Genomic DNA, 25,379 nt, shown 5'->3' on the forward strand with positions numbered 1-25,379 from the left:
CACACCCAACACACAGTTAACCTACACAAAACATGCTCATAATTATCCCATCCAGAATTTCAATTAACATCCAACAACCACACACAGTACCCCCCATAACTTTCCTCACATTCACATAAAAACAGAAGAAAACCCACATCACATCCACCATCACTGACAATCCAATTGTATACCTAAATACTTGTATGTTGTTACCTGCTCAATGAGTACATCTTCATTTCGTTATGTGCTTAAGGTGCCTACCAATGTCCCACGGCCTATAAAGTAGGTGGTCAACCAAAATGCCTATTACCACCGAGAATGCGCCGTTAAATACAACCTAGTCACATGTTACACTCGTTTGCGAAATCACCACCAGGTGGCGCAAAGAGGCGGTGCGCAAGATTGTTCAGTAAGTTTTTACTTGTAAATGAAGATAAAATAATTAAATAAAATAACAATAGTAATATTATAACATTTAATCTTGGCTAATTATTTACCATACAAGTGCTTTATGTTCCACCTGGTACAGTGAAATATTACAGTGACGACAATGCATGAAGCGTGCTTACATTTCACCAAACTTTACACTTGGCACAATGCAGACTGTCAGGCAAGTACCGTTCTCCTGGCAACCACCAAACCCAGACTTGTCCATCGAATTGCCAGACAGAGAAGTGTGATTTGTCACTCCAGAGAACACGTCTCCACTGCTCTAGAGTCCAGGCATGCTTTATACCACTGCATCCGACGATTTGCATTGCACTTGGTGATGTAAGGCATGGATGCAGCTGCTCGGCCATGGAAACCCATTCCATGAAGCTCTCTACGCTCTGTTTGTGAGCTAATCTGAAGGCCCCACGAAGTTTGGAGGTCTGTGTTGACTCTGCAGAAAGTTGACGACTTCTGCGCACTATGCGCCTCAGCATGCGCTGACCCCACTCTGTGATTTTTGTGGCCTACCTGAGTTGCTGGTGTTCCCAATTGCTTCCACTTTGTTATAGTACCACTTACAGTTGACCGTGGAATATTTAGTAGTGAGGAAATCTCACGAATGGACTTATTGCACAGGTGGTATATTATATATATGTGTGTGTGTATGTGTGTATAAATGTATTTATGTATGTGTATATGTATGTGTATAGTTAGAATCATGAACCCCTCATAAATTTCTATTTGCTTATTTGTTTTAAGTGCTATTGGGAGGTGTGCTATTCTCATTCTAGAGAGCGTTTGATTGGATGAAAATTTGTGCAGGACTTGATCAGTATTATTTGGTCCATTTGCTTGTTGTCATATCCTGTTTCAACATAGTTTAGGCTTGTCGCACTTTTCCCCACTCCAGCACTTGCATCCTCTATTTTTACTGTTGTTTTCAAAACATCTATTCATATTAGAAAATAACTGAGTGCTAGTGCAATGTCTCTGACAATGCACGCTCCTGCTTTGCGTCAGTTACACTCTCGTGGTTGGATGTATATGATAGATCTTCAATGTGTCAAAACCTGTCAGAAACAAATTAGAAGAAAAAAACATGTCAATGAATTTTATCTGCCTTTTGCGTTTGTGATTTATGGCCTGTGTGTTATGATGGCGGCACAGGCATTGTGTGATAAATGTGCTGTTACGGTTGTCTGTTTGTTTCTGAGAGGGAGTGAGTCAATGCAGTGGTCATGTGACTGGGCTCGATCAACAGTGGGGTGGGGTGAAGTGGTGGATGGGGAGGTTATGACACTCAGGTCAAGCTCTACAGATGTGTTTACTGAATGTTAATGAGAGGTGAGTCAACTGTTTATACAGCAGCATCTGTGGCAGCAAGCTTTGGTATTTTTATACTACTATTTGTAGTTTTTATAAATGTTAAAATATAAAATAAAATAGAATTAATTACATGATTGCTGTTAAATGCTAAAAATTGAGCAAAACATGACCTATTTAATTATAAGGTATTTAGAGGGTCTTGTGAAACGTAATTTCTGCCAGTGTTATTTTGTAATATTTTATATACTTTTATAGTATTCATTAATATTTTAAGTTGATGCTTTTAATTCCTTTAGATGTCATTCTAATGGCAGTTTGGAAAAGAAAGGGTTACTGCAATTAATGAATGTAAATAGAGGGTAATAAGTGAAGTGTGACCTGTTAAATCCCAATGAAGCAGTCCCAGTGGCCTCAGCTGATTGCTTCATTCCCTTCACACACATGCACACATTTGAGCCTTTAACATTCATTTAAATCTAAAAGATTAAAGCTATTTTTGAGACAGGTATATGCCTGTTTGCTTCAGATAAATAACGAATCCAGTTTCTTAACATGAATTGAGTTTAGCCTAATTTAGCAGAATTTAGCAGGTGTTTAACTGGGTTATGTCCTTACGCCCGACTTACCGGTTCCCTGCTGCTTCTGCTTGATCTTTGATGTGATGTTCACTGTCATCTGCAATTGTGTGTTTTCATGAGTCTGCCAACTGTGGTCAATAATTTACTTTTCCTAAAAAAAAACTTTCTTTTTGTTGTTTAATCAGTTTTGCCTTTGCGTCTCCATCTTGTTATTTGTTGATGTGTTGTAGTTCCAGGCATGCACACTTCTAAGAGCTTAGGTATGTATTTAAATTATGGATACACTGATGCATCAGGCAATAATTGATATTGGCCGATAAAAGCGATTATTTTCATTATCATCCATCAGCCGATTGTTTAAAAACAGCCGATGATGAGAGCCGATTATATCCTTTCAGTCAAAAGGAGGTGGAAAAATGTGTCAGACTGCTCAAATTCATACTGTGTGTGAAGAGAATTTTCCTTGTTGAATTTAGGCCAAGTTAACGCATGTCTCATGTATTTACCTCAGGAAAATCATCCAATGTTCACAGTTTGTTAGTTAGCTATCAAAAACACTAGAGAGGAGCTTATTTACTGTTAATTATATATGTATGCATGAAGACAATTGTTTCTGAAAACTACCATATGTGCAACTGAGCTGTATACAAACATTTCAGTTTTTATTTGAGTGTAATTATTATATATAAAAAGAAATAGCATGTTGAATATAATAATTTTGGGCTTTGTTGTTAATTTTATTATCTAATATTACAGTATTGTACCAAACAAGAGAGTTCCCAGTATAGTTTACAGCTTTAGTTGGGAGAGATATTCCCCCCTTAAGAATATCAAAGATATCATTCTCAGCTATATCGGCTGAGAAATGTAGTATTATGCATCTCTAATTAAACAAAAACAAAACAAAAACAGAAAGGATTATGCTGATTGTAGCATCCATGGTTACAGTAAGCTCAAAATTGCACTCAAGTACATATAGCAGAAAGTACAAACTTTTGTTGGCACCCTCATACTTTGAAAGTACATTTCAATGTAATGTGATGTATTTAAATATGATGTTGCAATACCTGGCTAGTAATGTTTTTATTTTTGTTTATATCATCCCATTTATTATGTAGCAAGTGTTAATTTTACGCCATGTCTTCATCTTTTCAGCAATTCCATATGTATCTGCTAGGGCTTTGAGTAATATGTCACTCATTTTACTGTCTGCATATTGATGTTGCTAAGTTGCTAACAAGTGTGGATTCAGGTCTGATGTCTTTCTCGGCTTTATGAGTTTCATTAGCAGGTATTTAGCGGAACTCAGATTAAATTGCTTGTTAAGGCTTGAGCTCATTATAGCAACGGTCTCCAAGCACCTTTGTCCCCAGTGAAACCCGGTGCCTGGTACAGATTAGTGCAAAATTCTCCATGTACCATAATCGCAAGATTCTTTTCAAGGCATTCTACTGTAATAAATTTAGGCTATTGTGTGGTTTTGTGTGTCCCTTAAATGTTTTAGCTTTTTATCTAGTTTTGAATTATGCTTGCCTGTGAAACTCACCACCACAATAATGTGAGGAGGGTTTTCAAGGTGTTGTGGTTTTCAAGATATGTGGTTACTGGGGTGTTCTAGGTGGTTGACTTCCCGTCTGAAGTCTTTAAGGTGTTTCTGAGTGGTTTTAGCATGTTGCTATGTGGTTGTCTGGATGTTCTCAGTTTTTTGCTGGGCTATTTCAGTGGTGATGCTAAGGTATCATGACTATGCAGTTGTAAATGTTCTGAGTGGTTGCCAGGGCATTTCTGTTTATTTATGTCAGTTATTTGCAATATTTCAAATTATCGTAAGTTTTCATTTAATATTTATATTTTATGTATTTCAGCTTTTTTTTCATTTTTGACAGTTTTATGTAACTATTTAGTCCACTGCTACGCAGTTGGTAGGTTGTAGCTTACAAGTCTCTGTGATATCCTGTTCTCTAAATATAGCTCAAGTCCTTCCTCCATTTGTCTGTGAGATTTGCCCATTTTATCGTCCGACAGGTAAAGCCATAATTCTGATTACTTAGAAAAAACAGCACCCCTCTTCTGAATAAGCCACATGATTTGTTAGTATTCACAGATAGCAACTGTGAGATACCCAACTATGAGAAAAGATTATGTTTGCCTTAGCAAACAGTAATGAAGTTGTCTTCATGTCTTGGTTTCTCTTTGAAGACTTGTCCTTTTGAGACATTTATGGCTTATCTTATTGAAGAACATTCACACAGTGTATGCTGCAGTGTAATTGGGGAAAACAGACAACATGAATGATGGTCAACAGCCCTGCTGCAGATAGGAAGTGCTGCATGTAGACTCCTCTGATTGTGCTTTGCTGACGTAAGGCTGCTTCTTTGGTGGAGGAGGGGCATGTAGGTCTGTTTAGTGCTGGTGCGTGAGCGACAGGGGAGGGGGAAAGGATTGTCGCCCAGCCTCCTTGCCCTCCACAGGCAGTTGATGATCACATCTGACAGCTCGGGTGGAAGTTGAACAGCTCAGAGCACTAGGTCCCCTGTATCTACTCCTCTTCTGTGACAAGCTCTCAGCCGGTTTCTCCGCACCAGAGCCTGGCTTTGGCTCTTTGTCAGCGCATGGGGGTGCGGGCAGGCAGACGACGCGAATATATCATGTACACAATAGAGTGAACGAGCGCAGCGCGACCATGAAAGCCCAGCGGGAGAGACTGAGGATTCCAGGGTTGACATTGGAGTGAGTATTTTCCCTTCTCTCTCACATCTTTTCTGGCTGCGATGACAGCAGACTGTTTATCTGCAGTGTGTCTGTCGCCTTAGTGGTGACAGCACATCTGAGCAGTGCACCATTACCACAGTAACAGCGTCTGCAGCATGTGTTGAAAGGTAAATATCGGTTTGCTAGCTTGTGTAGATCCAGCTAGTGTCCCTTTGCGATGGCTTTGCATGTGATTTTGATAGCACAGGCTCATGTTTGGATAAAGGATGATGATGCTAGATCAATATTGGATCATCTTCTAGTCACGGCTTGTCAGACTTGAGCCAGAAGGAATTGCGCAGCAGCTGCCTTTCTGTTTGGCTATGCTCCTATCTGCGTATTTATAGTTTTTGATCTCCGTCACTTATTGAATCATGTGGCTGTATTGCCCCTACAGAAGGCCTGATTGTTTGTCAACCTGTTAGCAGGTCAAAGACGCCACCGTACTGTAGCGACATAACATAAACAGTTAATATCTCGTCATATTAGATTGGCCTTTGACGTTTCGATAAGATGAGGCGCCTTTGTTTTTGTTTACAGGGGTCGTAGCAGATGCATGTTTGCGGCTATGATCAGGTGTTGCATCATGGCTGCTGTTGCTAAGGATACAGATACCTGCGTATCTCCCGGACATGTCAGCTCAGCAATTTTGCCAAACATGTTTTGTTTCTCAATGAAGGGACCTTCGTAACGCTTGATAGAAGCATGATACTTGTAGATTAACAGTGGGGATTTTTTTTTTTTTACCGATGTTAAATTAAATGTGCGCATGCGGCCAGTCTGTATATCAACAAGTGTACAATCCAAAACCATTTCATTCTTAGGCAATGGAATGTAATGGACCAATGTTGTGGTAACCCTGCAACGCAGCATTTTACCGAAAAAACCTTTAACAGTCATGCATGACGCTGCTCTGTGGTTAATGCATGCAAGCTTGTGTCTCTCTGCATATAAATAAGCTCTCAACTTCAAAGGCTTCATCCTGAGAGAGACTGTTCTTGTTCATGATGAACATTCACAAAACTCAATTTGACTTCCAGCCTCACTCCACGAAGCTTGAGCCCAACTCCCACAAGCCCTTGCAGCCCATGCAGCCCGCTGCACGCATTTCATTTTTGGAGGTAAGCGCGTGCTTCTTTCACATAGCCATTTTGTTTTGAGGCTTAATATGTTCAAGGCTCTGTGTTCTGCCACTGAAAATGAAAGCATGGAGTTCAGCGATCGAAACGGCACATGGTCTCCATTCATGTATCTCTTTTGAGTTTTATTATTTTTACATTCAATGCCTTTGATTGGGATTTCATTTTCTAAAACTGTGGGGAATAGTATTGTTCCTTGTGCTTATATAACATTCTTAGTGTCACCCCTTTCCTCCAGTCTTTTTGGTGATTCTCTCATTCACCCTCTTTTATGTGATAAATAGGATTTGCTGCTTTGGCCATTGAACATTTTGTTGGAAAGAGCTCTGCACCATTTTTGGGGAAACCGTTACTAGGTCATTCAAATCCTAAAAATGAAGAACTGTGGCAGTGAATTCTTTTTACCACTAAGACAAAGGAAACGTACTCTCAAATTTTGAAAGACCTTTTGAATGGTACTAATGATTGGTTTTTGCAGGCTTGACAGCACAAGGTTAGAAAAGGTTAGAATACATTTCATGAAGAGTTTCCACAAAACATATTGATATATATAATATAATATAATATAATATAATATAATATAATATAATATAATATAATATAATATAATATAATATAATATTTGGAGTTTGGAGTAAAACATGTTATTAAATGTTGTCTTTTTTTGGACAAGAGGTTCATAAATGCTTCTCATGTTTGACGCGTGTTGCTTTTTCAAACGCACGTTATAAGTGACTCAAACTCAGTGCTTTCAGGAGTTTACAGCTGTACATCAATGACAAGCTGCGCATAAAAAAATAATTGCAGCCGTTGCGATTTCAAAATTGTGATAAGCCAAGTCGGTTTAAGTGCGATTACATGGAAATTGCGATTTAATCGTGCAGCCCTAATATAATTGATAGCAATAGTTTGTGCTTTATGAACATGCAGTGGAACTCTGACATTATCTCTGACGTACTCACAAAATCAGAGACCCTCCCTTTGAACTTTGATCACCAATGGTAACCAGGGGTGCCGTAAGATAACCAGAGGTCCCTCAGCTACAGCATTGCGGTAGCCCCACTACCCCAGATAAAAAATATATATATTTTAGCTTCCTGCCAATTATTTGTATCAAATGTATTTTGTCGATACAGCGGTTAACATTTACAACACTGTGTGTATGCTGAGTAATAATATGAGTCAAATCTAGATGAATGTGCAAATTCAATCTTTGCCAGTTGGTGGCGCTTATGGAACAGCAGATAGCGGTTACATAAACAAAGAGCGTCACAACACTAGCAACACTATATAGTAACAGTACATAATTACTGGCTTTATACGGAGATAATATGAAAAGAAAATGCAAAACATTCCTGGACGAAATGTGAGTTTACAGCAGTGGCCTGCAGTGGTGTTCTAAAATGAGGCAGCAAATTCCTGTTATTATTATTTATTTATTTTATATTCATATAAATCAAATGTACAAATACAATTAAATTTTGTATTTTAACATGTAACAATTATGTAATTAATGTTCTATTTATTAAAACCAAGTATAAATCTCATCAATTTAGTTTTTTAAAGCATTTTTACATCTATTCAATTTAAACAATATATGGTATATTTAACTAATGTTCAGCTGTTCTTTTCAATAGTCAACTTCTTTTTGGATCATCAGTCATCAAGCTCTGTAAACACCCAGACACGAAGATGTACCTTCAATTTTACCAAGCTGATTACATTTCAAGTTTTATTTTGACGTGACATAAAGCAGTGATATCTAAGTGAGTAAGTTGTTTAATTACTTTTTAATTAGTCTTCCCATTAACTCCATAATGTTTTTATTTAGACCGATTCATGAACGCGGAGCACGCACACAAATAAAAGGTGGGATTTAAAGCACAAACCAATAATATCCAATCAAAACCAATTATATCCAATCATAGCGCGATGGAGGCATTGCCTCATTTCACGTGACTTTCCCCCATTCATTCTCAATAACCCCCACCTAACCACTGCACGTCTAGGGGGTCTATTAAAACTCAATAGGCAAGAGACACATGGACTCTCGCTACAACTTTACCTATTGGTAAAAGAAAATGAAAAATGAGTTGATTTATTTTCTCATCCAATTTTTTGAGGATGCTCTGTCTTCCTTGCCTCCTCATAGGAAACACCTCTAGTTTACAGGGATGGTATAAAAAACATGAATTAAACTAATTATTCATTATTCATTAGATCAAAAAATCACTTGGCATAAATGTGGGCTATTCGGGCATTGCAAACTGCTCTGAAAATGTGAGCACATAGAAAGCGCAACAGCATGATTTTTTTCTTGGAAACATGCAGTGCTCATGCAGGGTTTTTTCTTTTTATCACAAGCAATATTGTGATTCCTGTTTTTCCGTCCTCAGATTTAAAACCTCCCTAAATTAAAATTGAGACACGACCAGCACCAATGGAACACAGTGACTGGATCTAAAACCCTCAGATGACACGCAGATTAGATCCACACTTTTGTAAGATACTGAACCCGCGTTCAGCGCAGAGCGGCTCTCTCGCACTGTGTGACGTTACAGAAAACTAGTTGTCCAGTCTGGTTCCATTCACACAGCAGAGCTTCGCCGAAAAGCAGTTGCGAGTCTTGAAAATGTATGGGTGTGTGAGTTTTTTTTGTTTTTTTTTTAATAGAATAAGGTTGTCACTGCTGTAAACTTCCATATATGCAAATTTTTTTTTTGAGAAATATTATTTTCCTGCGCAGTATAGGTCCCTGCGCTTCAGCCCATTGAAGCCTGTGCGTTAATGCGCCCCTGATGGTCACAGACATGTTGCTACCTGTAAACTGCAATGTGTCCCAGCTCACCCTCTTGTAATCAGATCACTAAGGCTAGGTATGAACAGGACCATTGATTGCTGGAATCTATACTCATTCTCTTGGAACAAATCTGACAATCGTCACGTTTTGTTGAAGCTTCCTTTTGTTTCACAAAGCTCACTTTGTAGCCTATTCTGGAATTCTCCATTTAAAGCCCTAATGATGAAGCCAGAACTGTGAAAGGCACAGTCACTCTGCCCTTGTTTGTCATCAAGAAATTCTTTTGGGATAGCTGATGAAGTGGGTCATTGAGCTGTTTGAACTAGTTTGATTAGTTGATGTTTACACACAATCGTCTGAGACCAGTAAACGGTGGAACTGTTTAGATGAAAAGAAGGTCATGACTACATTACAGAACATTTGCATGCTTTCTGAAAAATATTCCTCCTGGGGATGCTGATTGGTAAAAATGTAATTTTCACTACCTTTCTCAGGCATAACTAAAAGGTGTTCGCTTTAGGGCAAAATAAACAATCATAACTAGTCCTGTAAGTCAAAATAAATAGTATCACTAATGTCCGAAGTACTATAGAGAGACTAATATTTTATTTTACAGTTAAGTGTAAAGTTTTAAAAGTTAAGTTGGAAATTCTGCTGTACTGCTAGGTCATTACTTGAGTGCTGTTATCTTTTAATAGTGTGCCCTGTTATATTTGGTTTTCCATGTTTTGCTCGGTCTTATGCACAATTTGCTACACAATTCTTTCTAAGTATACCCCATTGAGTGTGAAGGCAGATGGATCTAGTGGATATTTCTTTTCACTTAAATCACTCACATGTGTGCGATTGTCTTTATAGACAAGTGAGGTATACTCAGCTTTAAGAGCTGCCTTGCACTTTGTTGAATCAGAGCACTGATATTTTTTTCTGGTTCGTCCTGTACAAATAAGAACACAGAAAACGGTGCATACTGTACATATATAGAACACGGGCTGACACAGAAGAGAGTGGGCTTGGATTGTTCCCAGATTTGTTAAGGTTCTATAGGTCACTAGTCTTGCAGGAAGAGATAAGAAGTCATGAGACTTCAGATTGATTGAGCTAGACTTTGCTCACTTCATGCCTGACCAGAGTCCTCATTATTATGTCCATATCTGAAGCATTATTTGAGGGATTGATCAGTTGTCTGTGTGCCTGGCATATTCATATGTTCTCTCAGGCCTGTCCTAAGTGCACCTTAGTGGTTATCGGCCCATCTGGATTCAACAGATAATTTTCAAGACCGAGCGGCCCCATTCCACCCCACCAAGTTCATCTGTCATGTGTCAGGGAGGTTGAGCCTCGTGTCCCTGCCTGCCAAAAGAGCAGATTGAAGAACAGAACAGGAGCAGATCAAAGGTGTTGAAGTGGAAGAGAGAGGGTGGTTTTCCTCATATGGCAGGTCCAGTGAAGAAGAAAAAAGGAGAAGGGAAAAGAGGTGGACCTGCACATGGTTACGGTTGAAATGCTGTGCATTTCCATTTCAAATGGCCCTAGGGGTTCTGGAGCAGGGCCAGACAGGGAGAGCCGTGATTGCATTCATTGCGTCGTCTGCTGATGATGCATTGCTCCTCTGACTCACACCCCCTCCCTTCCTTTCCTTTCCTCTCCCCTCCCTGCCTCAGGATGTGGTACGGTAGATGCCTGTTACATGATATGGAGCATTCTTGACTCTCAATGAGTCTACAGGGTAGCAGCAAAGCCACACAACTTTCACATCAAAACAAATAGTCATCCTGCTGGAAGTAGTCCTGTCCCTCTGTCCCAGAGGCATCCAGCATTCGAGCAGGAATGGATATGACCTGAATAGGAAACAGCTCAGAGAAGCTTTCTCACTATTCGATTTAGGACACTTCAAAGGACACACCGTCCCTTTGACAGCCTGTGTATGCTGCAGCGAGCAGCAGATGTTCCTGGACGAAACTCTGTAGTGGCAGAGCGTTGTGCTGGGAGGACTTCCCGGGACTCTTGCGCTGGGTGCCTACTTCTCTTGGAAACCAGGCATTTCTCCTCACTCTCTTTTTTAAGACACTTCAGAGCACTCTGGGGGCATGACTTTAGGACAATGTCTGACTCCAGCTTATGGACTATGCTCTCCAACTTTTCTATGCCTTACTTTATCAGTGGAACAAGTCTACGGCGCTCCAAAAGGTAATCAAGTTCAGGTTGATTGTTTGTTGCCACTTTACAGTTTTGTGGGTTTGGGTTTTTAAGTCTTAGAGCTTTATCAAGAATTAAGTGAGTTGAGGTTATAGACAATAACAATATGATAATGCAGGTGCTGTGTTTTCTATTGTGTTAAATTTCCTTTGTGAATTCTGAAGTGGAGTACCTCTTGATTGTAATCAGGACGTTTTTGTTCTGTGCATGCGGCAGGCACAAAAGATATTTACGTACCGGAGTAATTACCATGCATTTGTCTAAATATGCATGTTGAATGTGAGGAAAATGAATTGTTCTCTAAATCCTCTTGAGCATTGCTGGCTGTCTCCGTGTTATTTGACGGATACAGTCGGGTACACTGCTTTTGCAGTTATGCTGAAGTTGCGCTGTATCCTTCATGTGACAAGACCAAACCTTCACCAAAAGGCCAATCAGCCATAGATATCTCTGCTATCAAGCATTCATGTGCATTTCTGCTTTTCCTTCTTGCACATATTTTAATCCTGGGAATGACCCATTTTACCGTTGATGATACAGATGATCCGATTAGTGTCCTCAGGATGAGTAAATCTGCCTGAATCTGTCATTTGTTTGAAGTGAATTAGTTGTGGAAAACATGCAAGGAAGACAGGATTGTACATCAATGCTTTCTTCACAGTGCTGTGTTTATTGGTTTGTACTGGGTGGAGGGTTCCGTAATATGTCTTTGTGTAATACCTGTGATAATGACACTCAACTATGACACCAATAACAAGGCTTTCCTCATGTGTGCCTTAGTAAAATTATACGATAACTAAATGTTATATTGTGTATCTCTTCTTAATTCACCAAAGTGACCTTGATTTAGGCTCTTGGTTCCTCAAATGTGTCCTTGTATTCAATCATGTTTTTAGAGTACAGAATGTGTTTTTTTCTGTCTATTGTTGACATTCTGAGTCTTCTGACATGTTGGCCATGAAGTTTTGTTAACATGATATAAATTAGTGACACTTGCAAAGTAATTTAGGTATTAGATATTTCTTTTGTTTCATTTTTGTACTGAATGGCATGGGTGGATGCTGTGCAGATCGTACTTCAGGGCGATGTTTAGAAGTGAAGTTACTGGATGTTTCTCTAGGGCTTTATAAATTGAGCATCATATAATTCACATTTATTAGCATTAGCACTGAAATTAACTTAAGGCATTCATTTTATGATTTTGTAGGAAGAAAAAAGATATGACTGGATTCAAACGATACATTCCCAGGATTACTACAGCTGAAGCATGTGTAAAGCACATGCACCAACAACATTGTCATATAATTTAGCAGAGACTCTGTTTATATGCAATGAACAATGATGGATTTAACTCTTTGTAAATTAAACAAAGGACTCACTGAGGACAAGCCAAGACCATTAAAGAGACAGCTACACAATTGGCTTTTGTAACGTGACTTTAGTCATTCAGGCATTTAAACACAGCGACTGAAGCAAAATGTCTGTTGTCAAGTAGCATAACATTGACTGATACTTTATGATTCAGTCATTGCGTTGCTTACAGTCATTTCTGTGTGGGTTTCTTCTAGATGTAGCAGGAGTTATTGAATTGTCATAGCTACAGTAAGAAGTATGGAGCTGAGCACCGTTCATTTCTAATCTGCCTGTGTAAGAGCTGTATAAATAGCAAAATCTGATCCTCTTTAACTGAGCGCTCATGAACCAGATATTATACTGAACCATGCCTCGCATTTAAAGGGGTCTTTTCTTGCTCTTTTAAAGTAACTTTCACATCTCAAAATTCTTTCACAGGTCCAAAACACCATTTATTGCAAAAACAGCTTGTCATGAAATGTTAACATCGTAACCATGAGCTTACAAAAGTACCATATGACTGCAAATGTTTACTGTACATATCCAAAGTTACATAATTTTACATATCTGAAGTCTAAGGGTCAGATTAAAGGTGAAAAATGGCCATGTAAAACTAAAGTGGAACTGTATTTGGTGCAAGAAACATTGTGGTGGGCTTCAGGAGAAAATATTAAAACAAAAATGGTACACAAATGTATAATATGGCCCCTTTAAAGTGCTTTATTGCCATTTTAGAGTCATATAAGAGTCATAGAGTCATCTGATGCTGCACCTACAGTAAAATGATTTAAAGGTTTTTTTTTTTTTTTTGCATATGTAGCCAAATGTCATATTATTCAGAGACATCATGGTTTGTAGTAATGTTTCTAGATGTTTTATGAATCATATTTGTCTGCACTGGTAGGTCTCACTCAAATACTTATGATTGTTGCCTAATTCATCTTAGTTCACTAAAAGCTAGAAAGTGTTTCTTGTTTTCTTAAAATTATGCACATTTTCAGCCAATGTGCTGACCTTTCTAACTCGGAGAGGAATACTCAACTGTCTTAACGAACACTTATTTCTCATGGCCTTTTCTTTAATACAGAATTCATGCTTTCAAGTGGGAGAGGATAAGTTATGAATCATAGAGATGGCTAAAGTCATAGTTCACTTCCAATGTATGCAAAAGAGCAGCCTAGACATTGTATTAAATGCATACTTTTTGGTTCCTCAAAAAAAAAAAAAAAAAATTGAAAGTGAGTATGATGATAGAATTTTCATTTTTGGGCAAACTATTTCTTTAACACCTCCATGAATGTGATAGATTCACTGGCAGTTGCTCTTCACAGTCTCTTTGCTGAGGTGTTGATCACAAGGGCTTTGCAATGTCATCTGTGATGTCTGCCAGGCTGCCATTTAGACACCAGCTTTGGGATCAATGGCTAGAGAAGAGGCCAAAGTCACATGTTCATTTCCCCTCTAGGATTTCACCCTGTTCTCCACTAGTGTGCTGGTAAAGCATCACTATTCCATTTGCCCATACTTGGGGTTATGGATTTTTTGCATGGATATGTGCTATATTTGTTATTATTAAGCTATCAAAATCAGTTTTCAGTGGAACAGGTGAAAAAAACACCAGTCCAGAATGTCATAGACTTGAGGATGTGCTCTTTTGACATATGAAGACTTCAGATGCAAAAGTCAGTCTAAAGTTTTTGTTTAATATCAAAAATTTTATCAGCCTCCTATGTATAGGTTTCTACCCAAGTACCGGCATTTCTGAATGGGCTGATGCTGGGATTTAGTGAGTTTGAAGTGAAAGTGTTTGATGAACGTATACTATGTGCGGAGAGCATTCACTCAATATTATTATCTCATTTTTGGTCTTCATATGTAAAGACAATAAGTAATCAGTTACCAATGTTCTGTAGTCTCCCAGAACACCTTAGCAATGCCCTGACATCATGGCAAGTAAGGTTTACAAGGGCAAACACAAAAAATCAAGTTCTCTATAATCTACAATATGGGAAGTTTCTAACAGCTTATAAATTTGTGTATTTTCTTGCCAGATGTATTTTGTGTGTGTGTGTATGTGTGTATGGTCCTGGTAAACCCAATCTTAAGTGTCCCCTCAAAGATGGCAATATCCGAAATCCTTGACCTTGTGGGGACATTTTTAGTCCCCATGAGGAAAACAGCTGTGATGTTTTTTGTAAGTTATGTTTTTTGAAAATCTAAAAATGCAGTTTTATGTGATGGGTAGGTTTAGTGTTAGGGGATAGAATATACAGCTTGTACAGTATAAAAATTATTGTATTGTCACCCACACACCAAAACACGATGGTTCTGCATGAATGGCCTATAGGCTGTGTGACATATGTTAGCTTCAAAACTAAGAATTTCACCAAAAGACGACAACTTTGGGGCATTGTTTGTTTTGTAGGGCACCTACAATATTCTAAGATTAGAGTAAACACTGAATAGTTGTGATACATAAGTGAGCACATCCGTCTCTGGCTCAGTGCCAGCCAAAGTGCGAAAGCAGATTTGAATTTAGCAGTTGATCACAAGACTCACTGAATGTTATAATCACATTATCAAAAGTACAAATATTATTTATTGTCTTTTGGAAGCTGTATTCAAATCCATTTGGCTCAAAAACCTGAGGGGGCATGTGCTTGAATGAGCATGATGCCTCTGCCCCTGGCATAGAGAGTGGATGTGAAATGGTGTTAAATAATTCACTAAGATCATGTACAGTAGGAGAGCAAGTTTAATTTTCATGATCTTAGTTTTTCTTGGCATGTTCACAGAGCAGTGTTCGAGGAAATGATATTTGCTATTTACCAATGCAATTCTAATATTAAATCAATTATCTATAATGGTACATCAGTTGTTACATTTGCTACAGTGATACTTTATGTAATGACAGATGCACAATTAAAGTATTAATGCCTCTCAAATAGTCTTGATGTTGACATTTTTCTGTAACACAGGTATTCTTGCAGTGGTCTGTTCACAAAACACAATTCTTTGGTTTGTTTTTCTAGCTGCAGAACAAGCAACAGAAAAAGTCTAATAGGGAGTGGACAGTCATCAGCCCTTCCTCGACCTCACTCACCTCTGTCATCACACACAGGTAACTGGTTCAGTGTGATTGTCTGTTTGTGTATGTGCTAGGGCCAGGACAATTTCGATGCATCGCGATTATTGGATCCAGGGCCTGAAATTAACACCCGACCACACGCCAAATGCGGGTGAATTCTGCAATTGGCGGGTAACACTGTCAATCTACCTGCCACATTGGCAGGTAGCCAATGAGAATCGACCCTTCGCGGGGAGTTTGATTGACGGCGATCTGGCCAATCATAATCCGCCGAATCCGCCTTTTTTTTTTGTCCGACAAAGCAGTCAGGAGAGTTCAACGTTGGATGATTTGAACTTGAAAAAACGGAGTGTACTGAGTAGACCTACTGACATCTTTCCGCAGTTAAAACTTCATTCCTTCTTATGTTCATTCATGTTTATTTTATGCTATAAATTAACTAGAAGGAAGAGATGATCGGTTCACAAGCAGCTTTAACTGAGGCACCACAGCGATCTGTCAAGACACATTACAGAGCCACAAAACGGTATTGTCTAAATTTCTTTAAAAATGACCAAATTTTAACGTTGATATTTTGTTTAAAATCAAAAGTAACCAGGACTGTCTTGTCTGTCAGCGTGTTGTCAGTGTCCTCCTCTCTGCTGCGCGATATGTTTTTCATTGCGTGAGATCATGGTTTGGCGTGAGCGCGGTGTAGCTTGTCGGACATAGCAACAGTAACTAAAGCGGCTGGGTCTTTGCATTTTTTTTTTTTTTTTTTTTTTTTTTTTTGCAACTGTTGTTATTTGACATTTAAACGAAGTCAGCCATACGCACCAAACGCGAATATGCGTCTAAATTCGCGCCTGACACGCTATTCGCGTCCGGTGTGAACGCACCATAACGGTTCCTGAACGCTGTAACTAACAGCTGCCCAGCGATCAACACAGCCGCGTGTGATTTGTTTACATAGCCTACGAGCTGCACTCGGTCTATATCTGTATTCTAAGAGTTATTATTACTTGTATGGATCTCGTTAATAACTTGACAGCACTTAAATGTGTATTCTTACAAGTTAAAGAACAAATGTTTGTGCAGTTCCTTTTTTTTCACCTTTTATGAGGCAAAAAAAACAAAACAAAAAAAACTGCCTGGTAAAAAGTCACTGTGGCGGGTGGATTTTTAAATCCACCTGCCACAGTGGCTGGTGGTCAAAAAAGTTAACTTCAGGCCCTGATTGGATCGATTCCAATTTTTTACGAATGCATCGCGAATTGATTCTGAGCTTAGTTTTTAACAGCAGATGGCGCTCTAGGCTAGTTTTTAACCGCACGCTCAAATGCTCACGAAGAATGTGAGTCTGAGAATGTACTTGCACCTCAATGTTTTTATGACACGAGATTACAGCCCACTGCAAACAACCTTGTAATTCGCTTCAACCTTTTTAAACTTTATGAATTATTATTTTATAGAAGGTTCACAAGCACGCTGTTTCATCAGTGCCATCTGCTGTTAAAAACGAAACTCATAATCGATTCGAGAGAGAATCGCGATGCATTCAGAAAAATTGGAATCGATCCAGAATCATTTCTCGATTCACAATGCATCGAAGTATACACTCTATGCACAAAAGCTGCTGACATATTTCCGGTAGAATCTCAGCCAGCGTCTTTACTTCCGCATAGCGTGTATTTTTATAGCGAAGTGTACTAGCTGCAAAACTTTCATAAAATTAATTTTCTCAGAAATGGAGACAATGATTTTTAGAAAAAGATTCGCTAGTCGGATTTCGCATAATATGAGAGAATACTCACCCTCAAAGTTGTAGATGTAGCTCGAAATATATCATTTAAAGCCCTTCTCTTCCTTACTCTTAGGTGTGACAGCTAACTGCCTCACAATATTGTTAACATCATTCACGTTAACCGCTGGAAGTTCTTGTAAACAGCTAGTGTCATTTGCCATTATCTCCACCGAATGCAAAAACGGCTTCCGACGCAGCACTGGATGTAACTGGGCGGGCTGAGACAAAACGCGGAAGCGATTGTGCATAGAGCCTATTGTCCCAGCCCGGTTTTAATGTCTGTCAAAGTGACCCTTGTATTCTATTTCGTAGTATAGTCCTGCCCATAGTCAAGGCTGGATTAGTACCCCCAGGGGCCCCTGGGCACTGAAGCTCATGAGCCCCCCTCCTCTACCAGACAACCACAGCCTCCAAAGGAGGCACCAGAATTTCAGAATTTTTTTTTTTTTTTTCATGGAGATATTAGCCGAAAACCACCGGGCGCGCTTCAAAATGGCGGCCACCAGTGGGCCGCTGGTGACGGCATGATCACAGAAGAAATTTTTTAGTATCTCCCAAAGAGCTCAAATTTGGGTGAGGAGGTCCCACGGGGACCCTTGCTCGAACGCAAGAGTGGCGGGCCTCGGGGACGCCCCCTACTGGATCGCCGTTCACTGGGACCCCCAACTTTGAATGGCTATAACTCGGGGACCCGGGCGAGTTGGACCTCGTGGGTGGGCTCCTTCGAAAGGCCTCGTCAAGCACTACGATAGATTAGAGTTTGGGGAATATTGAGCGAGGCGTTCTCGAGATGTACCTTTATAAATATAAGTTTTTTTAATTCACCTTTATATTTTTATATATATATAAAAAAAAAAACTCCCATCACGGATGGCCCCTCTATGCGTAAGGGCCCCTGGGCACGTGCCCAGATTGCCCGTATGATAGATCCAGGCCAGCCCATAGTGAAACCCACTAATATAATGAATACAGCTTTGTATTAAACATCAACCTTTTGATTGGCTCCTTTCTTGAAAATTTGGTGCTTCACACTTGATTAGGGCAAAATTTAATACATAACTATATTACAGAGAGCAGTATGTTGTACCACGGCCAGGCCCGCAAAACATGATGTGTCTGAGCAGCAATATTTTGTCTAATTCATGAGCTGTACACTAGATCTGTGTCTTACTCATTCTGCTGACTGCGCACACACTGTCCCTGTGCTCTATTGGAAACCTTTAAAGAGCATTCAGCATTACTGTTGATTTAATTACAGTGTATTAATCTGATTAAATGTCACTTTAGTTTTATAGTCATGAAATCTAGAGGCAGTCAACTGGTTCATAACAGCATGTGCTCTCAGATGCCCTTTAGAATAGCATTTATAGACTTGAGTTATGAATTATATGAGGATACAGTTTAATACATTTATAGGTTGATTTACACTACTGTTCAAAATTTGGGGGTCGTCAGATTTAAGAAAAAAAAATGTTTTTGAAAAAAGTTTCTTCACCAATTCTCCATTTATTTGATCAAAAATACAGTAAAAACATTAATATTGTGAAATATTATTGCAATATAAAATAACTGTTTTGAATACAGTGCTGGTCAGAATTATTTGCCCCCTTGGTAAATATGATCAAAGATGGCTGTAAAAAAATAAATCTGCATTGTTAATCCTTTTGATATTTTATTTAAAAAATTAGCAAAAATCTAACCTTTCATTGAAATAAAAGAATTGAAAGTGGGGGGAAAATCACATTATGAAATAAATGTTTTTCTCCAAAACACGTTGGGAACAATAATTTTCCCCGTTTTATTAAATACTTTTTGCAACCTCCTTTTTCCAAGATAACACCTCTGAGTCTTCTCCTATAATGCCTGATGAGTTTGGAGAACACCTGACAAGAGATCAGAGACCATTCCTTCATACAGAATCTCTCCAGATCCTTCAGATTCCCAGATCAGTGTTGGCGCTTCTTCTCTTCAGTTCAGCTCACTCATTTTCTTTAGGGTTCAGGTCTGGGGACTGGGATGGCCATTGCAGATGCTTGGTTTTGTGCTCAGTGACCCATTTTTGTTTTGATTTTGATGTTTGTTTTTGGATCACTGTCCTTTTGGAAGATCCAAACATGGTCCGTTATTAGATTTCTAGCAGAGGTTGTCAGGTTTTGATTTTTTTATCTGTTGGTATTTGATCGAATCCATAATGCCATGTATCTGAACAAGATGTCCAGGACCTCTGGCATAAAATTAGGCCCACAGCATTGAAGATACAGCAGAGTATTTCATTTTACACATGGGGTACTTTTTTATCCCTGTATGAACCAAACCCATCTTAAGTGTTTGCTGCCAAAAACATTGTTTTTTGTTGTTGTTTCATCTGACCATAGAACCCGTCCTGTTTGAAGTTCCAGTAGTGTCAGTTACTTTTCAAACGTTCTATGGACAGATGAAACAAAAACAAAACAAAAAAGAGCTTTTTGACAGCAAACACTTAATGTGGGTTTGGTTCATACAGGGATAAAAAAAAAAAACATGTGTAAAATGAAATACTCTGCTGTATCTTTAATGCTGTGGGTCTAAAGGTCCTGGACAACTTGTTCAGATACATGGCATCATGGATTCGATCAAACACCAACAGATAAAAAATCTAAACCTGACAGCCTCTGCTAGAAATCTTATAACGGACCATTTTTGGATTTTCCAACAGGACAGTGATCCAAAAACAAACATCAAAATCAAAACAAAAATGGGTCACTGAGCACAAAACCAAGCATCTGCAATGGCCATCCCAGTCCCCAGACCTGAACTCTATAGAAAATGAGTGAGCTGAACTGAAGAGAAGAAGGGAATCTGAAGGATCTGGAGAGATTCTGTATGAAGGAATGGTCTCTGATCTCTTGTCAGGTGTTCTCCAAACTCATCAGGCATTATAGGAGAAGACTCAGAGGTTATCTTGGAAAAAAGAGGTTGCAAAAAGTATTTAATAAAATGGGGGAAATAATTGTTCCCAACGTGTTTTGGAGAAAAACATTTATTTCATAATGTGATTTTCCCCACTTTAAATTATTTTACTTCAATAAAAGGTTAGATTTTTGAATTTTTTATTTATTTATTTTTTAAATAAAATATCAAAAGGATAAACAATGCAGATTTATTTTTTACATCCATCTTTGATCATATTTACCAAGGGGGCAAATAATTCTGACCAGCACTGTATTTAAAAATGTCATTTTATTCCTGTGATTGCAATGCTGAATATTCAGCATCATTACTCCAGTCTTTAGTGTCACATGATATTCTGGAAATCATTCTAATATGTTGATTTGGTGCTCAATAAACATTTCTTATTATTTTCCCATTATTGAAAATGTTTGTGCTGCTTATTATTTTTGTTGGAAACAGTAATCCTTTTTATTTTTATTTTATTTTATGAATATAAAGTAGAAAGACATTTTGTAAAAATATTTACTTTAATATTAATTAATTGGTAGTACTTTACAATAATGTTCATTAGTTAACATTAGTTAAATACATTAGTTAACATTAATAATGCACATATGCAATACTGAAAATAATAATAATAATAATAATAATAATAATAATAATGCAAACTGCACATCTACGGCATTTATTAATATTTGTTCATATTAATTTCAACATTTACTAATACATTATTAAAATCAAGAGATGTATTTGTTAATATTAGTTAATGCACTATGAACTAACATGAACAAACAACGAACTGCTATATGTTTATTAACAAAAATTAACAAATACAGTCTCAAATCAATTGCTCATGGTTAGTTCATGTTAGTTAATACATTAACTAATGTTAACAAATTAACCTTATTGTAAAGTCTTATCGATTCATTTTATGCATCTTTGCTGAATAAAATAATTAATTTCTTGCAAAAAAAAATAGTCTGTATTTTCATAATGCATTATGTATGTATGTATGTATGTGTGTGTGTGTGTGTGTGTGTATATATATATATATATATATATATATATATATATATATATATATATATATATATATATATATATATATATACACACACACACACACATACACACGCGCACACACACACACACACACACACGCACACACACACACACACACATATATACATAATGCATACATAATACACAGTATACTGTATGTATTATGTATTGTATTTTATATATTGTATTCACTATATCAGCTATTAGATTGGCATCAGATGTTGAAAACCTCAGTTAATAACATGCAAATTCCACATCATTATTATTTAATTTCCATTATTTTCAAATAATTTCTCTCTGTTTATCAGTTGTGTGCGAATATCAGTAAATAAGTCACTACTAATGAGCAGCGACCATCAGCAAAGCTCAGGGGCCTCTCTTTATCAACACCGGTGGGGCCACAGACATGGCTGTTAATTAACTATTAACTCCTTCCCTTATTCAATCAGGTTAATTATCTGTAATTATTACAGGGCAAAAGGCTGTTTTGCTCTAATGGCCATAATATGGGATGTCCCAAACCCTCAAATGTGGCCATATTGCCAAAAGCAATCCCCTAGAAACAGTGGGGTTCAGCTAATAAGAGCGAACATATGGTGACAATGGTGTGGGGCATTTCTGGCCTGTCTCTAGGTTTGACTCACCCTTCTTTTGTTTATTTCGGTTTGTCAAAAAGACATCATAAAAATATGGTTAAAACTGTCCATATGAGTTGTTCATTACGATCCAAGGCATTTAAAGCAATATTATAATGTTGTGTGACAAACTAAAATTTAGTTATTTACTGAAAATGTTCCTTATCTCTTCAAGAAGAAATATGGTAGAACTGGATTTGCCATATATTGGAACTGCAGAAGATGATGTCAATAATATTGTTATAAGATTCAATGCTGAGCAGAGAGTATTGTTGGCACAGTAAAAAAAAAAAAAGTGATTTTGTTTTTTGTTTTTTTTTAGGCACCAGTCCACAAGACAGCCCTAGAAACTTCTCCCCTAGTGCTTCAGCTCATTTTTCCTTCACACGCAGGTAATGGCATGGAAACAGATATGAATGATATCTATATGGAACACCTCAGTTTTCTATATTTCTTATCTACCAAAAAATTACCTTGAGAATAATATTAAAAAAAAGAAAAAAAAAGGAGGGGCCCATGATATATCAAGGGACAAGAGTATCTTAGAGACTTGGACTGGGCTCTTTTGACTTAGCAAACACCCACAACATCTTAGGATATTGTGGTGGTGTGATTACCAGAAAATAAAAATTTTGAAAGATGAATGTACTGTATAAACCAGTGCTCAGAATGCATAATCTGAGAGATAAATGGCTGTATTATTAGAATAGGTGGTCTAAATCTGTCAGGAATATCAGCATATCAGTACAGTGTTCAAGTAAACAATGATCTTTGATGTGAGGAGCGTGTGGCTGATAAAAGCTTCTGGTTTCTGCTTTTGAAAACATCAGGCTTTCTATGATTTTAGATGGAAACAAATTTAAAACCATGGTTCAGAAGTTCAGATTTAAACCTGTCAAGTCAAACTCAGTTTGATCAAACAGGATGGGGTGAAAAATGGGTCTTTTTGTTTCTAAAATTCTTATAACTTTTTTTTTTTTTAACTCCAATTACTATTATTTATTTATTTATGTATTTATTTATTATTTTTTACTATTTATAATCCTCTAGTCATGGACTAAGAGCAGACAGGTAATTCAAATTAACCTTATTGAGCAAATCTCATGATACTTGTCATAAACATGTTCAGGTCAGATTGAAGCTTTTTTTTTCACACAATTAAGCCTTTTTAGGACCATCTTTTTTTCTTTTTTTTTTAATAGCCAATGTGACGTTAGAGATCCATACATAATTACTGTATGTTCTTTCTTCCAATTTTGGGTTGAAATGTGACCTGGATGTAAGATTCATGAGATTCACTCTATTATTCTTGTTGTACATTTGTCCCAGAAATTAACCATAATGCATCACAAACTTTCCCATGTACATGTACATAACTGTTCACTGTGGATATTGACATCAAGTGCCTGCATGACCATTTTGGGGATTTTTCTGTATTATTTACTCTACCCATTTATATCTCCTCCCATGCAGTGTTTGTGGCATTTGTCTTCCTGTTATTATCATCAGACCATTCAATCAGCCAGGCCCTTTGGAAATTGCACACAGAGCACTGCTCGAAATGATAGCAGCCCTAGCTCATGGATTACACTGCCACTGTCTTTCATCTGATCTACTTTGAAAATAAATGACTCACTCAGCATTTTCCTTTTATCTAGTGTAGCATTCGCCTCTCATGTCTTGGAGCCAATGCAATGCAATCTAGTATATGCAATTTACTGATGATGATTCTATACAGCACTTGTAATTACTTGAGGGTATATGGACTGAAGAATTGTCTGTGTTTGTAGAACTGACGGCCGACGCTGGTCCTTGGCATCGCTTCCCTCCTCTGGCTATGGAACAAACACACCCAGCTCCACCGTCTCTGTAAGTACTGTATGTTTTTCAGACCGTAGAAGTATGTGTGCATTCACTGGCAGCGTTTTGAAGCAACAAAGTGACTCTTAAGTCATTCATTTTCATTGGCTTTTGAAGAGATTCAAGTAGTAATGGCCACTTTTGGTACAATTTTTGTAGAATTCCACCATGTGAAGCAGTTAGATACTTTATTATAGGAAGAAAACCTACCTGCAACCGACCGCAAATAAATTAGGTGGCATCAAGCAAATAAATCGCTGTCAGTATGAATGCACCATTAAAGTGAACCTAAGGCATTTTCACTTCATTTGAAAATGGCGTTTTCATTTCAAACCACTCTCTGTCCGCTCTAGTGTTTTCAAGCGTTTTCTAAACGTTTCTCATCCACACTGAAACGACGGAAAACGCTAAAATGCGTAAAACCTCATAAAAGCTCACTGAGATGATACAGATGGAACAGACATCATAAAGTTCTCATGCTGTTCTTCTGACAGGATAATTTTATTTAGCAAAATATCTCACCATTCACTGATGTGTCCAGGTCGCACTCAGTCACCATTATATGTTTTGTCTAAAACGCAACTGATCTCATGGTTTGCCGTAGGACAGCAATTGCGAGTAAATTTTATGTCATCTTTGCAGAATTGCGATATGAAGAGTATACAAAGTAATATCTTAAGCAACAGTGTGAAAGTGTATAGCACATAAAAGACACAATACTGGTATAAACACAGATATCTATCGGTTCAATATGCATGACATGACTAAAGATGCGTCATCGTTTTCAAATACCTCAGTTTTCACAGTCCATGTACATTTACATTTATTCATTTAGCAGACGCTTTTATTCAAAGCGACTTACAAATGAGAACAATAGGACAACAATATGCAAGTGCTATGACCCTTCCCAGTTTAATCTAATGCAGTACTGGTTTTTTTTTTATTTATTTTTTTTATAAAGACAATAGATATAGAATAGAAGATAAAATGTTAGTATTAATGGATCAAGTGTTGCCAAAAAAGATGCTTCTTCAGCCGTTTCTTGAAAATGGTTCACGGACTCAGCAGCTCTGGTTGAGTTGGGCAGGGGCAGGAACAGGAACCAGCATGGAACAGACCAGAAAAAGGTCAGAGAAAGCAATTTTTGAGATGGCACCACAAAACTTTTCTGGATGGCACGTAAGTCTGAAGTAATGAGTTTAGGTAAAAGGGAGCAGAGCCAGTGGTTGTTCTGTAGGCAAATGTCAGTGACATAAATTTGATGCGAGCGGCAGGTTCAATTTTGTGAGGAGAGGAGTGACGTGTGCTCTCTTCGGCTCATTAAAGACCACTCTAGCTGCAGCATTTTGGATCAGTTGTAGAGGTTTGACAGTGCAAGCTGGAAGAACTGCCAGGAGAGCATTACAATAGTCCAGTCTGGATAGAACAAGTGCTTGGGCAAGGAGTTGTGTAGCATGCTC

At 37.9% G+C, this 25,379-nt stretch overlaps 1 protein-coding gene across 19 annotated transcripts in view; it reads left to right on the forward strand.

Annotated features, from left to right (window-relative positions):
* The window catches only part of mast4 (microtubule associated serine/threonine kinase family member 4), a 141,201-nt gene that overhangs the window by 85,973 nt on the left and 29,849 nt on the right, over window positions 1–25,379 (forward strand). For 6 of the 19 annotated variants that reach the window (XM_079870757.1, XM_079870770.1, XM_079870768.1 and 3 more), the window contains 4 exons: window positions 15,593–15,681; window positions 22,382–22,451; window positions 23,110–23,130; window positions 23,850–23,928. In XM_079870757.1, coding sequence (XP_079726883.1) covers window positions 15,593–15,681; window positions 22,382–22,451; window positions 23,110–23,130; window positions 23,850–23,928 — 259 coding nt within the window. Of the gene's footprint in view, window positions 1–4,842; window positions 5,049–6,109; window positions 6,191–10,716; window positions 11,199–15,592; window positions 15,682–22,381; window positions 22,452–23,109; window positions 23,131–23,849; window positions 23,929–25,379 lie in introns of those variants that run through there. The other 13 variants (XM_079870771.1, XM_079870774.1, XM_079870773.1 and 10 more) reach the window with 6 other exon arrangements.

This window comes from Squalius cephalus, assembly GCF_949319135.1.
Source record: "Squalius cephalus genome assembly, chromosome: 5".
Classification (NCBI taxonomy): Eukaryota; Metazoa; Chordata; class Actinopteri; order Cypriniformes; family Leuciscidae; genus Squalius; species Squalius cephalus.